The sequence below is a fragment of the Urocitellus parryii genome, chromosome 1 (genome assembly GCF_045843805.1).
Source record: "Urocitellus parryii isolate mUroPar1 chromosome 1, mUroPar1.hap1, whole genome shotgun sequence".
In the NCBI taxonomy this organism is placed as follows: domain Eukaryota; kingdom Metazoa; phylum Chordata; class Mammalia; order Rodentia; family Sciuridae; genus Urocitellus; species Urocitellus parryii.
In genome coordinates this window covers 182,024,722-182,042,785 of record NC_135531.1, presented here as the reverse complement: position 1 = coordinate 182,042,785, position 18,064 = coordinate 182,024,722, and the positions used below count along the sequence as shown (strand labels likewise).

The window sequence follows — 18,064 nt, the reverse complement described above, 5'->3', positions numbered from 1 at the left end:
ATACGATTTTAACTCATCACATTTTCCAGAAGAATTTGTGTGACACTGACAAGAGAGAGAGAGAAACCTTGCTCGACCTTTGCAGGCAGAGTGAAGGTGATCAAGACGACGAGGACGTGATTACAGTGCAGAACAGGGGCCTGCAAATGGAGAAGACGTCCAAGAAATCCCATCAGAAAGGCGTGTCATCGTAAAGTACTGCTCTTGAGTCTTCACCTAGACTACAAAAAAAAGAGAAGCTCCCACACAACAATTGGGACAGAGCAGGAGAAAATCAGTCAACGTAGACTATAAATGGACAGAATTTAAACATGAAGAAAACCACCTGCTATTTTATTTTTCATATGTGAGGAGGATTTGTAAACATGATGTTGACCTCTCCAGCCCAATTCAAGTTCTCTTTTCTAACTATGAATCAGATCCGCAGGGTATCTCCTAGAAACTTGTCTTTAAAAACCTTAGAATTTCAGTGTCATGAGAGCCCAATGGATTTTTCTGAGTACTATTGTTACAGTGATAAGGGTTGGGGGGTCTACCTCAGCACCCTCCTTCCGAAGCCTAGTAAAATAAGACATTTTATTTCAAAAAAAAGAGGGTAATGTTAAAAACCTGGGTGGGGGATAAGATGCTGTGACAATACTCTTTCTTTTTAATGAACACTTGACTGTTTCCTACCTAGAGCTCTACCCTAGCTCAGCCCTAGAGGGAGGGGCAGGACTCGGGAAGGACAGAACTCCACAGTCCTGGCGAGGCAGCCACTCCTTTGCCTGGAGAAGGGATTGTTTCTTCTTCCAGCCACCAATTCATGACTATTTGTCCCCATTTAAAGAAGTACAGGTGAACAAGGTTGGGAGAGCAGGAAGTACACCAGAAGCCAGCTACAGCCTCCCGTGCCCCAGCCCTGTGTCTCTGGCAGCAGGGGTCTCCCCCACCACCCGGCCTTCACAGCAGGCAGCATCTTTCTTTAAAACTTTTCTTGTTCTTGCTGCTTTTCTTGCCATTCTTGTCTTTGTTTTCTGACATCTTCTTTGTTCTGATTTCTCTCATTAAGTCAAAGAACACCTGGGAGTGGGGAGAAAGGGTGAAAAGTCATTTAATGACTTTAATGAAACAACTGATACCTAGCAGGATACCCAGTTCACTGCTACAGCCTCCAGGTCCCCAAACTTCGGCTTAAAAACCACATGTGTTCAGAAACAAGGGTCTAGATGAAATAAGGACAACTGACCTCAAAAATGTATCCTAATCCCATAATGCAGACATCTCTGCTCGGCCACACAACTGGCCAAGCGCAGGACAGAATCGTACTGTCACTACCATAACCTGATGGCTACTCTCAAGGGATAAACTCTTTTCTAACAGTAAGTATAATGAAGGGTAAAGCGTTCTTGCAGAGAACAGATCTGTTACATTTGTGAAGTTCATAAACCTGAGGGCGACAGTGGGAATCAGACTTTCTAGCATTTCCAATCAACAGAAAAGGAAGGGTGACCTGAGCACCCGGGGCTGGCGCTGCGCTGTATACTTGTCTCTCCACCCCTGTGGGGACCTACGCAGGCTGGAAGAGCATCTGTGCGACAGTTTCCCAGCCGGTCCCCAGCAGTGTCTTGCCCTATTCTTCCCCAGGCATACTCCAACTCAACGCTCAGGGCCTTGTGACCTTAGCTGAGAGGAACTTCATCAAGAACTGGAGACACTAGATGTTTCAACGTGTTAGTTGGCTGAGGATGATCATGTGTCACAGTAGTTTGGATTCTGTCCTCTGCAACCAGCAATCGTGCCAGAGGACCAAGCAGAGCCAGTGGCCAATGTATGCCTCCCACAGAGACCCCTGAGAGACCTCACAGACTGAGTGTGACAGGGAATGTGGGCTTTATTTTTGCACACGTGTATGACACCACAGGCTCCTGTCTTATTTTCATGGATATGTCTTCTTCTTAACTCTCTGGAGTGTGGGACTCCATGTGCACATTTACTCAAGCCCCAGGCACAGAAAAGGGAACCTCAAACTGGATCAGGCTGACCTAAGCTCCCGTTTTTGACAGCCTCTCAGGAAACACACGGCCCATAAAAGCAACAGTGAACAACTCCCAATGTCACAGGTTTTTCTTTTTATCCAAACACCAAAAGGCAAGAGGAGGGGTATGGAGCGCATCCAGCTAAAATGATGACAAAGCCGTTCGCTGCTGATCTTATCGACAGCCTTCTCTGTGTAAAGTGTTTTCCAGTGACTACAATGCTGCCAGTCATAAGTGTCTGCTGGTTCCTGTTTGGCAGGTCAAGCTGGTCCAGCCGTGGGGGGAAATGACAGCAGTTCGACAGCCACCTCCCACCCTGCTCCCTGTCCCACCAAAAAACACACATCAGCAGTTTTGTGAAGTGATCCTGATTTTTTTTTTTAATGAAGCACAGGTGTGCACTTCCTGCGTGTTCCTCACAGACAGGAAATCATCTGAGGGAGATTTTGAGTAGCATCAGAATCAGTGTAAGAATTGAGATAACAATATAAAGAAAAGCAACTGAATACACCTCTCATTGCAGCCGACAACTGCAGACCCTTGTTGCACACACCACCTAGGGCTCCGAGTATAGGCCCTCAGAGTTGGCATCCAAATTCCAATGTCCCTCTGACATCACCTCAAGCTCCAGGAAAGCCTGGTTAAAATCTCCCCCCCATCAGGTGAGAAACCCAGGGGACCCCCGAAGGAGGGGCGTGGGGGGCCGGCTGCTGCTCGCTGCATAACAGACATAGCGCTCAGGTGCCACAGGAGTAGGGATCATGAAGGAGAGCAAGGGACAGGGCAAAGCAGCAGGGACAGCCTCAGCTTCATGCTTGCTTATTTTCGTTGTGCAGCAACCACCTTAACTTATAAGGAAAAAAAAAAAAAAAAAGCTAACAGTAGAAATCTCCAGGAGGTGGCTTTTCGTCAGCTTTCTTCCTTGCCATGGCGACTCTTCTGTGAGCCTCAGGAAGCGGAAGTGAGAGTACACTGGGGATGGGGTAAGAGAGAAAAGGGACCCAGAGCTGGATCCTGAGGGCAGATCCTACTGAGACCCATCTACAGCAGGAACCCCGGCTCTGTGCGTGGACAGAAGGTGAGAAGAACAGACCTAACCAGCAACTCAACAGGAGCAGAGGCAAGACTCATCATGCTTCTTTCAAAGCCAACTAAGCGGCAGCCTGACACCGCCAGCCCTGTTCCCCAGGCCACAGGCTGTTGGGCGGGAGCACAGGGAAGCGGAGTCTGTCCTCACTGTCTTCACAACCCACACATCATCTCACCAGACCTCCAGAGACGGCCCATGATGAGCATCCTCTAAGGAATCCCCATGGCGAGGAGAAAGGTCTCCTTGGGCTGCTCTGGATACAGGGTCAGACCTGCCCGGTGCCTCTCATTATCATGGCATGGTCGTCTGGAAAACCAGAGTCCTTGTCCAGCTTCCATAAATGGTTGCCTCAAAACCAAGTGAGGTATCTGTTTGGTCAAGGCCAAAGCCTGTTCCCAAGAAAACACCCAGGGCACAGGCCTACCTTGTCCACGTTGGCCCGAGTTTTGGCTGACGTCTCCACGTACTGCACGCCCCACTCCTCCGCTTTACTCCTGGCCTCTTCGATGGGCACTTGCCTCCGCTCCTCCAAGTCAGACTTGTTTCCCACGACAAGCAATGGGATTTTATCTTCTTCAGCCTTAACTCGGAGGATCTGTTCCCTGTTGTTACAACAAAAGTACAGCAGCCAAGAAAACCACAGTAAGAACCGAGTTCATCAACCATCCCAACAGAGGCCGTCCTACGGCAGAAGAACTGCTCCACTTAGCGCATGTGCCAAGGAAGCACTCTGGGGTGGGGGGGCAGCCACCAGCCAGGGAGTGTTTCCAAGTCTGGTTCCCAGTTGGTCTGCATCAGAAGCCCCCAGGGCACTCTTTACAACAGTGCAGGTTTAGGGGCCCAATAATCCTAGAAATAGATGTCTGGATAGGAGGCCAGGATCGTGCATTCCTACAGGGTCCCCAGTGAATACCTGTAATCACAAAGGAAGGAAAGGGAAGGGAGGGGAAGGAAGGGGAGGGAGGAGAAAAGTCTGTGAATCTGTGGGATAAAAGCAAGCTAAAAGAAGTATCTCACAAAATCCATAATTCCCATGGTGGGGCAGAAAGGGTACGTGACTTGTGACTGTAAGAACTATGAGGTCTAGTGTTTTCCATATGGGAGGCAGCAGCCTCTGAGAGGATCTTGAAATCAATTTAGGGAGTAACAACCAGAAATTTTCTTCTTAGTGAAACAGATTATAGGAGATAGCAGAACAGAAACATCCAAGGGAATCTTAAATAATAAGTACTGGCTTGTGAAATTTCTGTTTCAATTAGATCTGTGTGTGCATACGGCTGTCCCTCAGTACCCAAGGGGCATTCATTCCAGGACACTCTGAGGATACCCAACTCCACAGAGGCTCAAATCCTTATATCAAACGGTACGGTATTTGCATATAACTGACGCATATCCTCCCATATGCTTTAAATTCTGTCTCGATTAATTTAAAAACCTAATACAGCGTAAATATTATGCAAAATGAACATTAGACTCTAGTGTTCAGGGAAGAGAAATAAGGAAAAAAAGCCTGCACATGTTCAGGACAGGAACAACCATCACGGGCCTAACTAACTTTTTTTTTTTTTAACATTTATTTTTTGGGGGTATAGTTGGACATAATACCTTTATTTTATTTATTTATTTTTATGTGGTGCTTAGAATCGAATCCAGGGCCTCACATGTGCCAGACAAGCACTCTACCTCTGAGCCACAATCCCGGCCCCCTAACTAACATTTTTGATCCAAGAATGTGGAACCCACAGACATGGAGGACCAACTGTATGTTCACCCCACCCACAGTTTCCACTTAGACACAGCAAATGTTCCAGGCAACAGAATGAAGATAGTTACATTAGGCAGTAGTCATATTCCAATGAGCATCATTTTTCTACTGTAGTGAAAAAACTAAAACAAAGTACTTTAAAGCTTAGGGAAAAGTATTTCAAATGTCCTCTCTAAAAAAATATATATATGTAGCACATTCAATTTTACCTATACTAAAATTAATCACCTACCTAAAAGTAGTAATCAAAACCAAGTATTTCTAAAAACTTAAATATTCTACTCCCACTATTTTGTTCCAATAGGACACTTTTGGGGCGCTGGGGATGGAACCCAAGGCCTCATGCATGCTGGGGGAAGTGCTCTACCACAGAGCCACACTCCCAGCATCAGTAGGGACACTTCTACTACCACATTCCAAAAAGAGTCCCCTCTGAAACAATTTTGTGGAGCTCTGCACTGATATTTATATGACAGAGCAACATTTCACAATACTAAAAATATTCCTGAAAGTTTCCATACAGGCAGTTTAAGTGCCAGATATCAAATATTTTAAGATAAATGAAAAGAAGGAAAAGTTGATGTTGAAAATTACCTCTAAGCCGCTTTGTTATAACCTGCATTTGAACAGTAGTCAAGGACGCTGATGCACTGGGAGTGAGGCACACCTGTAATCCCAGCGGCTCAAGGGTCTGAGGCAGGAGGACTGTGAGCTCAAAGCCAGCCTCAGCAACTTAGTGAGGCTCTCAGCAACTCAGGGAGACCCTGTCTCTAAATAAAATATAAAAAGGGCTGGGGATGTGGCTCAGTGGTGGAGCGCCCCTGGGTTCAATCCCTGGTTACCTGCCCCCCCCACACAAAAAATTTAAAAAGAACATAATACACTTAGAAGTTGCAACAGATATAAACTATAAGAGTAAAAAACTGATACACTCCTGGCTTATTGGTTCTGCAGGGGCATAAACACCTGATTAATCAACCTACTGCTCCAGGAATGGGAGCATCAAGTTCTGGAATCTTATGACCCACTCTCTCTCTCAGCTGTAAGATACTGTCCAGGAAGTTTCAGGGAAGAATGTTTCATTTTATGCTGGGGCCTTTCCATTTAGAAGATGAATACAGAGATGCTATGGTTTAAAACTGTTAACAGACCTCAGTGACTGAAGTTAGCACCAGGGCTCGGAAGATTTACCTCCCTTCCTCTGTTTCCAGAAGGCATGAGAAACCCAGAGAGCTCTGAGGAGTGTATCTCAACGTCCAGAGCTCAAGTCAGGAGAGCCACCTTCCCTTTCTTTTGTTTCAGGGATTCATCTATCCTTTTTTCTTCTAAGAACCCCTCTTCCCACATAATCACCAAAGCCCCCTCCACAGTGAAGCAAGGCTGGCTGTAAGTCTGTGAGGACACATGAATGTTCCCTGCATGTGGTGACCCAAAGGGAACAAGACAAAGGGAAACTGTCCTGTGGAGATGACGCTGCTACCATTCAGCACGTCCCTTCTTGGTGAGCTATGGAGCAATGGGAAATCAAAGGCTCAGCACAGGGAAGAAAATAAGACAGTGTGTACGTCTGTCCTGCTTCATCCTCAAGACAGCACGGAAACAGGCCTACGTAGAGGCAAACACAATTATGAACGCATGGGCTGTGATCCAATATCGAAACCTCCAAGTATGTCTGACAAGTCTAAGAATTAATAAGACTTCTCAGAGCAAGTCCATGTCTTCTAGCCAGTTACTTCCACACACACACACACACACACAGTTTCAGAGCCCTGGGACATCCGACTCTGTACAATCGAAGTCCTACCTCATTCCTTCCACTCTCTCTGTTGGACCACCTGAGATTACCCCTCCAGGCCTCCTGGCTCACTGATGCTTTCTTTCAAATCTCAGGCTGATGTTTAGTGGCCTCATTTCACCTTTGGTTGATTATCTTACTTTCTAATCAGAACTTGTTAAAGAAAGAATTACTTGGGTTTTATTTTCTTATCTCTTTACTTCTTTCCTGTTAGACTGTGGTTATGGTTCTTCAAATACCATCTGGATACTATTATGGTTTGCATCTTCGCTGTCCCCCAAGGCCCACATGCTAAAAGGCTGTCCCCCAAGCCTGGGCCATTAGGAGGTGGTGGAATCTTAGGAGGAAGAGCCTCATGGGAAAAAATTAGGTCACTGGAAGCATTCTGGGACCACAGTCCCTTCTCTCTCTCTTTGCTTCCTGGCTGGGATGAGACAAACAGCTTCCCTTTGCCATGAATTTCCACCACAATGTACTGCCTTACAGAAGCCCAAAATCAACAGAGCCAAGCAACCATGGACTGAAACCTCTGAAACCATGAAATAAACCATCAAAATAAATGTTTCCTCTTTTTTTTTTTTTGGAAATATCCCACCATATATGCCACATGTCATATGAACGCACTGTGAGGGGGCCAGGGACATGACAGATTTTGCAGTTCCTACCAGAATGGAAGTCAATCTTATGCACAGTTTCATTTCATTTCTCCAATAACACCTGCACTTTTAGAGAAAGAAATAATTTCTGGATGCTCAGTAAATTTGCCCGTGATCAAAAGCTGGTAAGTGGCATGGAAGATTCATTCAGACCAGGTCTAATCACAGTCTGGCGCCAGCCGGGTCCTTCCCTCGAAGTGGCAACAAATGGTCACTCTGACTCAGACTATTCATTGTCTCCCCATGTCTCATAAACACCAAAATAGATCAAAATTGTCATTTATAAGTAAAATTATTTTAAAAATCAAAGACAGCTAACTCTTATCACTGTCTCAGGATTTATATGAACAAAGATACATTCTTGAGGATATGGAGTAACTTCATCTTGTCAGAGACAAGATCCTTCAGACACTTCACTTGCAGAAATCTAGAACAGGAAAACCTAGAGAGATGACAATGGTGGCCTCCAGGGCGTGGAGATTCAGAAAGTCCTAGAAAACTCTTTGGGCAGAGTGCTCCCTAGTAACAAGCTCCACCTGCTCCTCCTCGGCCAAGCCCTAGGCTCCTTCTAAGTGTGAGGCGCGAGAGGGGAAGGGCTGTTTCATCTCAAACCCACCTGAACTCAGCCGTGGCCGTGAAGGCCTCGCGCTCGGTGATGGAGAACACCAGCAGAAACCCTTCCCCGCTGCGGAAGTAGTTGTCACGGATGGCTGCGTAGTCCTCCTGCCCGGCAGTGTCCAGGATGTCGATCTGCACCTCCTCCCCATCCAGGACCACCTTCTTCCTGTAACTGTCAGCCTTGGTGGGCTCATAGTCTTCCACAAACTGGGGAGACACACAACATTATCAGCAATTAGCAAGACGTTAAGGAGAAGAAAAGCTGCCCCCAAATAAAATTTGATATCTAAGTACTTTGCTTATAATCACTTAAGTACTCAGTGGGTACCTGTAATTATCACACCACATAAAAGGCAGCATAAAATAAAATAACGTTATATAGCGTTATATAGCATTATATAAAACCTCACTTCTTTTTAGCTATGTTCAACTATTTTTTATTTTGACTGGAAACAACAGGGGCAGATGTTCCCATCTTACAGATGAGAAAACCAAACACAAAGCAGAACACTTGGCACTATTATTGTCAGTACAGCATAAAATTATGATAGATCACTAGGAGATGTGAGAAATGGGAGTTCTTATTCTAATTAACGAAATTTAAAAATCACCTGAAAAGTAATTTGGCAAGAGGTTTACAATACGATAAAACTCCAAATGGGTCAGAGATTAAACCACTCAAGTACTAGAAGAAAAAAAATGGGTGAAATCCTTTTACCACCTTGAAGTAGAGAAGGCCTTCTTAACTAAGATTCAAAATCCAGAAGTGATATTGGAAAAAATTGATAAATTAGACTACATGAAAAAGTAGGGCTGGGGTTGTGGCTCAGTGAAAGAACATTGGCCTAGCACATGTGAGGCACTGTGTTCAATACTCAGCACCATATAAAAATAAATATTAAATAAATAAAGGTATTGTGTCCATCTACAACTAAAAAAATTTTAAAAATAAAAGAAAAAATTGTTAAAAAAAAGTTTTAGCAGAGCTAGCACAACATACCATAAACATAGGCAAATGACATACAGGGAAAAATTATTTGAATCCACAGTACAAGAGCTAATGTCTTTAATATATAAAGAGTTCCCAGAAACAGAGGAAGAATATTGACAGTAGGGAAAAGTGGGCAATGGACATAAACAATTCACTAAAAAATAGATACCCGGTGCTAAACACATAAAAAGATGTTCATTCTCACTAGTTTTTAAAAAAGTGAAAATTAAAACTACGTTGAGACATCATTTTCACCAACCAGTTGGCAAAATTCCCAAAGTCTGACAACATACTTTAGGGGAAAGGCACTCTCTTACATTGCAAGCAGAAATGGAAAACAGGACAATTCCCCTGGGGAAAAATTTGTCAACAGCTGATAAAATAAGAAAAATTCCTTACCCTGTCCTAGCTATCCTGCTTCTAGGAATCTAAGCTCCAGAAAGCCTGCACAAGAATATACCAAGTAATTCACTGTGGCACTGAGTGTAACTGCAGAAGATTAAAAACTTCCCAAATGCCCAGCAACAGGACTTCACATGAGATACTGTGCAGCCAGGCACCAGAGCTCCAAGGAAACAGGGAGAGCAACTTGACGTATGTAGGCATTTGCCAAAAAGGCACCTTGAAAGGACAGACAGAATTGAAAGCTGTTAAACAGAAAAACCGAAGCAAATGAGCCTACCTGAATATTCATTTGCTAGTGAAGACACACAGAAAAAGAACTTAATTAATTTATGAGACTTTAGAAGAGTATCGTGAAAAAATGCATCCCATTAAAAAAAAAAAAACCTAAGGAGGGCCGGGGCTGTGGCTCAGTGGTAGAGCGCTTGCCTTCCATGTGTGAGGCACCAGGTTCGATTCTCAGCACCTCATAAAAATAAATGAATAAAATAAAGGTCCATCAATATCTAAACTATATATATTTTTTTGAAAAAAACTAAGGACAAAAAAGTCAAAGAAATATGAAACTTCCTCTCAGTAGTTGTATTGTTTAGTAATAATGATATTATTCCAAAGCTATTTTCTTTATATTGGTATGTATAAAATAAGTAATCTTAATGATTCTAAAAATCAAGAAATAAACTAAGTTAAGGACAATGTATTTTTAAAAATTAAATGGTGCTGGTACAGCTGGATCCCCTACTTCATACCACATACCAAAATTAAAATAGATCAAAAAATTAAAATGATAAACTCTTAGAAGAAAACACAGGTGTACATCTTCATGACCTAGTATCTGGCAATGTATTCTTCAATATGATACCAAACAAACAAGTAACAACAACAACAAAAAAAGACAGGTAAACCGGACTTCACTGAAATTAAAATTTTTCAGACTTCAAAGGACACTGTCAAGATGGTGAGAAACAACCCAGAGAAAGAGAGATACTTGTAAATCACATGTCTATTAAGGGGATTATTTCTAGAATACATAAAGAACTCTGGAAATTCAATCATAAAAAGAGAGATAACCAAATTAAAAACAGGAAAAGGCGGGGGGGGGGGTTGTGGCTATGGCTCAGTGGTAGAGCACTCGCCTGGCACATGTGAGGCACTGGGTTTGATCCTCAGCACCACATATGAATAAATAAAGGTATCCTACAATTAAAAAAAAGTCTGAAAAAAAAAAAACAGGCAATATGATGATGTAGTTCAATAGTAGAACACAATGGTAGAGGCCCTGGGCTCAATCTTCAGGATCAAAAAAAGGGGAAGACAGCGCAAAGAATCTAAATACACAATTTTCCAAAGAAGATAAACAAAGAGCAATAAGCACATGAAAAGATGCTCAGCATCACTCACCATCAGGGAAACATAAGTCAAACCACAATGAGACACCACTTCAAACCACAGGATGGCTGTAATACGCAGACAGACAACAAGCTGGGCGTGGTGGCACATGCTTGAAATCCTAGCTACTTGGGAGGCTGAGGCAGGAAGATCGCAAGTTTCAGGCCAATCTCAATAACTCAGTGAGACCCTAAGCAACTTGGCAAGACTATCTCAAAAAATACAAAGGTTTGCTATAGCTCATTGGTAAAGTATCCCAGTACCCAAAAAAAAAAAAAAAAAAAAAAAGAAGGGTGGAGGGACAATAACAATTGTCAAGAATATGGAGAAACAAGAACCCTCAAATATTGCTGGTAAGAGTGGAAAATGGTGTAGGTACTATGGAAAACAGATTGGCAGTTCATCAAACAATTATAATAGAGTAATCACATGCCTCTGCAATTACTTGCCCAGGTATACACTCAAAGGAATTTAAGATGTTTTCATCTTGAACACCCATGTCCATAGCAACTTATTCATAAGAGTCAAAAAGCAGTAACAACCAAATGTCCCTCAATTGTTGGAAACACAAAATGTGGCCTATCCAAACAATGAAATATTATTCAGTCATAAAGGTAATGAAGTAGACCGGTACCTGTGATCCCAATAACTTGGGAGGCTGAGGCAGGAGGATTGCAAATTCAAAGTCAGCCTCAGCAGCTTAGTGAGACCCTCTCTCTAAATAAAATACAAAAAATGGCTGGGGATGTGGCTCAGTGCCCCTGAGTTCAATCCCCAATACACCAAAAAAAAAAAAAAAAAAGTAATGAAGTTTCAATTCATGCTACAACTTGGATGAACCTTGTCGAATTCTACTAAGTCAAAAAAGGCCAACACAGAAGACCGCATATTGTATGAGCCTATTTATGTGAACTATGCAGAACAGACAAATCTTTGGAGATAGAAAGTAGATTAGACAGTAGATAGTAAGTAGGTACCCGGGCTGGAGGGATAAGGAATAGGAAATGACTCTTAGTGGATATGGGGTGAGGAAAATGTTCTGGAATGAGATACTGGTGATGGTTGTACAACTCTGTGAATTTTCTAGATATCACTAAATTCTACACTTTAAAAGAGGAAGTTTTTTTTTTTTCCTGTGGGGTAGTGGGGAGGGTTCCGGGGATTGCAGGGGGACTCAACCACTGAACCACATCCCCAGCCCTATTTTGTATTTTATTTAGAGACAGGGTCTCACTGAGTTGCTTAGCATCTTGGTGTGTTGAGGCTGGCTTTGAACCTCAACCCTCCTGTCTCAGTCTCCCCATCCACTGGGATTACATGCGTGCACCACTGTGCCCAGCTAAAAGAGGAAGTTTTATGTGAATCTTATCACAATTTTTTTTTTAAAAAAAGGAATAAGTACTGTTACATGCTACAACAGGGATGAACTTGCAAAACATGATGCTAGGAGAAAGTCATGAAAGTGATATTGTGTGACTCCATTTAGGTAAATCCACACAAACAGAAAGTGGTTGCGAGAGGCCAGGGGCAGGAGAGGAGGAAGTAGTAATGGGTGTGACTGCTAATACACAGGGCTTTTTTCTTGAGTGATGAAACTTAGACAATGGTGAATGTTACACATCTGCATATACATACAAAAGAAGTGAATTATACACTTTAACATACTGCTTTTCATGCTATGTGAATTATACTCAAAGTTGTAAGAAAAATTTATAATCTAAAAACTGAATTGCAAATATCAACAGAATTTAAGGTTCCTTCAAAGAACACTCCTAAAAATACCTTATATTATTAATTAATGGCTGCCAGTTCAAATTATTTTAAATCTAAAAATAAAAATCCTAAAATAGTAGGCTAGGGATATAGCTCAGTGGTAGAGTGCTTGCCTAGCATGTGCAAGACCCTGGGTTCAATCCCCAGTACAAAAAAAAAAATCCTAAAATATTTTAATCCTGGGTTCTCTTAACTTCATACTAGTAATTATAATGTGCAAACTTGCCTATGCTTTGCAACAGTATCTGTCCTTTTAACTTTCCAAAGAGACAAATACATGATCTCAAAAAGACAAAACCACCACTCCTCCATCACTCAGAATCTCTGCATACCACCATAAACATCTCAACTGGGCATTTCTGAGCTTCTAAGAAGAAAGCCGCCACAGTTTCACTGATCCTTTGACACCAGAAGTCTGAATTTCAGACATACCCGCATAGCTCTGCACTGAGTAAAGCCTGGTATTATTAGAACATTCTATCGCAACCCTGATGTTTACATTTTTCAGGTAGAATCAGAAAATCACCAAAGTCTCTGTTAATATGAACCACACTCGTCCTCTACTGGCCTGTAGAGCTTCGTGTGGTTCAGTTTCAGATGCCCAAGATGCACAGGTCCAAGACACATTCACACACACCCCTTCTCCCCGCACCCCCTTAACATTTTATAGTTATTTTTTAATTGTTTTTAGTTATAGATGGACACAGTGCCTTTATTTATTTATGAAACCCAGGGCCTTACAAGTGCTCCACCCGAGCCACAATCCCAGCCCCCACACCCCTTCTTATTGAGCCACGTCTAGGGGGACTTTGGGGAGACTGAGTCTGAAGTGGCTGCTGCCAAAGCATCCTCACCCCAACCTCCCTTTCATGGAAAAAGCTAAATATCTTTGCTATGGTTTGGACCTGGAATATCCCCCAAGGCCCATGTGTTGAAGGCTCTGTCCCCAGTCCTAGGAGCCACGTGGGAGGCAGTAGACCTGTAAGAGGTGGCGCCCAGTGGTCGCCTGCAGGTTGGTGGGAGAGTGCCCCTGAAGGGACTTCTCTCTCTCTCTCCCTCCCTCTCCCTCTCCCTCTCCCTCTCTCTCTCATACCCCAGCCATGAAGTGGGTGGCTTTCTCCGCCAGGCACTCCTGCCAGGATGGGTGCTTTGTCACAGGCCAACAACAGCAGGGCCTATGACAAAGCACAGGGATGAAAACCTGAGCCTCAATAAACGTCTTCTCTTTATCAAGTTATCATCTCAGGCACCTGTGACAGAAACTTACACAATCTTCAAGTGTGTTAGGCCAGGGCTTAAAAAGTTACAATCTCCGACCAGCCCCACTGGCAGTTCCCTTTAATTACTGTCAAAGTGAGACTCTAGAAAAGAATAGACTGGCTCTTTCCATAGTCCAAGTTTCACAAAAAATTTCATGGTGTTAGTTAGCTGGCCCCTGAGCATAAGCCTCGGTGTCTGTCTCTGTGAAATCTAGCTGGCTTCGTGATCTCTCAGGTAGGAGTTATCACAACTGGCCACACGTCAGACAGCATACTGGAAATGGAGGCCTAGTTCTCAACTCCAGATTATTCAGAAGACTTTTTTTTTTTTTTTTAAGGAGAGTGTATTTCAAGCTACGGTTAATAATCACTGATAGGGTCTCCTCAAGCTCCAAAATTATGACTCTAGAACTATCCCGCCCAATATTGTAGCCTATAGCCACATTTCAAGTGCATAATAGCCACAAGTATTCTGAATCCTAACTCCCATCAACATCCTCTTTTCCCTAGTCTCTGTTACATTAAAGAAGAAAAATAAGAAATTTTTAGTAAGCAAATTATAATTACTGAGTTACTAAGCAAATTATGATCCCAGAGCTAGCTTGCTAATACAGTCATCACTAGCCACATTTCAAGTGTACTACACAACAGCATTAGAAAATCAATCAAAGACTCCCCCAGATACACATGACTTCTATTCTTTCCCTGTCCTGATTATATTTTGCCATTTCTTCAATAACCACTACCTTCTGGTCTTCAAATAATGTTAGCCCACAAGAAAAACAGACTAAGGCAAAGCATAGTTTCCCTTGTCTTTATGAAGGACAGAAAAAAAAACCTCTTGTTCTTCTGCATCTTTCCCCTCCCCTCTACACACACATACACATACACACACACACACACACACACACACACACACACACACACACTCCCAGACCGGGCTTTCTTAGTCTCCTATGGTGTCAGCAGCAGTATTGAGCTGTAAAATAGGTCCTAGTCTCACAGAGGACTAGAACTCTGTATCTGAACTTGCCCTTGGATTTGGCATCCTGAGGCCTCTCAATCACCTGCACTGTAGGAGTCTCCATTCTCTGATCAGCCACAGCTCTGTTATGATTTGGATGTGGTTTGTCCCCACCAACACTCATGCTGAAATCTGGTTGCCAATGTAATGGTATTGCAAGCTGACAGGACTTTTACAAGGCAATTAGACCCTGAGGGATCCACCCTCACAAAGGAAACAAAGTGGTTCCTACAAAAATGGGTTAATTACCATGAGTGGGTTGACATACAACACCTGGCTACTTTGTACCCTTGTCTCTTTGCACATTTCTGCTTGCCCTTCTGCTTTCCACCATGCATGCAGCAGCACATGGCCCACACCAAAAGCCAAGGAGATGCAAGACCATGCTCTTGGATTCCCAGACCCATAGCCAAAATAAACCTCTTTTCTTTATAAGTTTCCTAGTCACAGCTATTGTTAGAGCAACAGAAAATGGATAAAGACAGTCCCAGAAAGGTTTCTCAACAGCAGCACTGATATTTTATGATGTGTTTTTTTTTTTTTGGGGGGGGGGTACTGGGGATTGAACTCAGGGGCACTCGACCACTGAGCCACATCCCCAGCCCTGTTTTTTATATCTTATTTAGAGACAGGGTCTCACTGAGTTGCTTAGTGCCTTGCTTTTGCTAAGGCTGGTTTTGAACTCCCAATGCTGCTGATCATGCTACCATGCATAGGACAGCCCCACAACAAAGAATTATCAGAGGGTGCGGTGGTGCACCCTGTAATCCCAGTGGCTTGGGAGGCTGAGGCAAGAGGCCCCTACCTTCCAGTAGTACTCTCCCTCTGGTAGTGACAACTAAAACTGGCTCCAGGCATTGCTGAATATCCTCTGACAGAAAAAAGCCCCTTCCCCACCTCTGTTAACAACTGCATTTCTAACCTTTCTCCCTCACCCTAACTCCTTCCTCACTCTTTCCCCTTCTTACAAAAGAAGAATATGTAAGTTTTAAAAAGCAATTTACAAGTTATCAACAAAAACAAACAAGAAAAATTTCCACGGCAGAGTTCTCAACTTCTCTCCTTCTAAGCAAAAATGTTTGAAGTATATTTAGCAGAGTCTGCCAGATTTACCCACTTCAGCACCTAGTTTAAGATAAAAAGAAGTAGGCATTGACCACAAAAATGTCCCACTGTAAGATACAGGTGGTGTGACCCAGAAGGAGATACAGGTTGTAGCCTGATGCTTCCTGATTTGAGGGACCCCTCCTTTAAAAAAGGATTCACAAGTAATATTAGGTGCAAAATGAGTATTTATCTCCATGAGAAAAGCAATAATAATTCATTATAAAAATTTAAAGATATACATACACTAGGCACATACACTTTCAGGCAACTCCCAATGAGCCATACCCGTGGATAATGCACTTCCCTAGAATGCAGACAGACCTTGGAATTGCTTCTAGCCACAGAATATGGTAACCACAATGGGATTAGGCCCAAGAGGCCCTTTCCTTATACAGCCTACCCCACATATGCACGGGTTCTCTATCCAGATTCAATCAATCACAGATCAAAATGTAGTTAGGCCTACAATGGTTTCATCTGTACTGGACATGGATAGACTTTGCTCCTTATCATTATTCCCTTAACAATATACAGTGCAACAACTATTTGCATTGCATTTATGTTGTATTAGGTATTATAAATAATCTAGAGATAATTTAAAGTATGTGGGAGGATGTGTGTAGGTTAAATGCAAACACTATGTTCTGGTTTGGATGTGAGGGGTCCCCCAAAAGCTCACATGTGAGATAATGCAAGAAGGTTCAGAGGAGAAATGATCAGGTTGTGAGAGTCTGAACCCAATCCGTGAAATTAATCTCCTGATAGGAATTGAGTGGTAAGTGAAGTAATAGTGTGTGGTTGGAGGAGGTGGGAACTGGAGTGTGGCTTTGGGGCTATTTGTATCTGGAGGGTGGAGAACTCTTGTCTCCTAATCATCATGTGAGCTGGTTCCCTCTGCCACACTCTCTGCCATGATGGCCTGCCTCACCTCGAGCCCCAAGGAATGGAGCCTGCCTGTCATGAAACCATGAGCCCTCAAATAAACTTTTCCTCCTCTATAGTTGTTCTGATTGGGTCCTTTTAGCCACAGTAGCAAAAAAGCTGGCTAAAACATGCTACATCATTTTATAAAAGGAACTCGAGCATCTGTGGATTTTAGTATCAGTAGGAATCACAGAACCAATCCCTTATAGATACCAAGCAACAACTATACAAGACTCTGTCTTAGCTGAGCCTACAAAGTCCCCTGCTGGTCTTGAAGAAGACAGCTGACATAGAATGAACTGCCTACCCAGTGTGACAGGGGACAGGGAGCAACCTGTAGAAGCTGAGGGCCAATGTCTTTCATCCACAAAGAACTAAACTCTGCTAATAATCAGGGAACATGGAAGAAAACTGAGCCTCAGACAAGATGACAGCCCTGGCCAACATCTTGACTGGAGCCTTAGGAGACCCTGAGTAGAGGCTCCACCTAAGCCACACTTCAACTCTTGACCCATGGAAATTGCGACAAGAAATGTATGTTTTCAACCTACATTTGCTAAATTTGTGTCCATGATTACATGGCAAGAGAAAACTAGGATAAATATTGACATCACAAAATCCAGGAAAATAGTTTAATATTGTTATTCATTAACTGCCTGACATCTTTAGAATACCTTTTTAAAAATTTGCTATATACTCTTTCTTGTCATATGCCAACAACTTTGAAATGTTTTTCTATAAAGAACAACAAATAATATAGCCATGCTGATGGAAATTTCTCTTGTACTGACAGTTTAGAAAAGGTTCTTTCAGCTTCACAAACACATGACATTACTCGTAATGGAAATTTTAGTTCTGTAGTCTGCCCTCCATATCCATGAGTTTCCCAATTGTGGATTCAACCAATCACAGATGAAAAATATTCAGAAGAAAATGTTTACACAGACATGTACACTTATTTTTCTTGTCATTATTCCCTCTATGATATCAACTATCTACATAGTGCTTACATTGTGTTAGGTATTATAAGGAACCTAGAGAGCACTTACAGTGTATGCAGATTATGTAAAAATATCATTCCATTTTATAAAGGGACTATGAATTTTGGAATCTTTGGAGGGTCCTGGAACCAATCCTTCACAGATACAAAGGGACAAATATATTGACACATTTACGAAATACGTATGAAGTTTCAGTGTAAGATCTGGAATAAATTTCCAGACCAATTGCTAGCTCCATATATTTTGCCCCTT

General features: G+C 42.7%; 1 protein-coding gene across 1 annotated transcript in view; it reads right to left on the bottom strand.

The window, feature by feature from the left end:
* Nucleotides 1-316: 316 nt before the first annotated feature.
* Ralb (RAS like proto-oncogene B) overlaps nucleotides 317-18,064 on the bottom strand; it is a 40,783-nt gene continuing 23,035 nt past the window's right edge. Inside the window, exons 3-5 of the mRNA XM_026408878.2 lie at nucleotides 7,941-8,149; nucleotides 3,533-3,710; nucleotides 317-1,062 (exon numbers count right to left, since the gene is read on the bottom strand). Of these exons, the coding sequence (XP_026264663.1) occupies nucleotides 943-1,062; nucleotides 3,533-3,710; nucleotides 7,941-8,149 (507 nt within the window). The 3' untranslated portion in view covers nucleotides 317-942. The remainder of the gene's footprint in view (nucleotides 1,063-3,532; nucleotides 3,711-7,940; nucleotides 8,150-18,064) is intronic.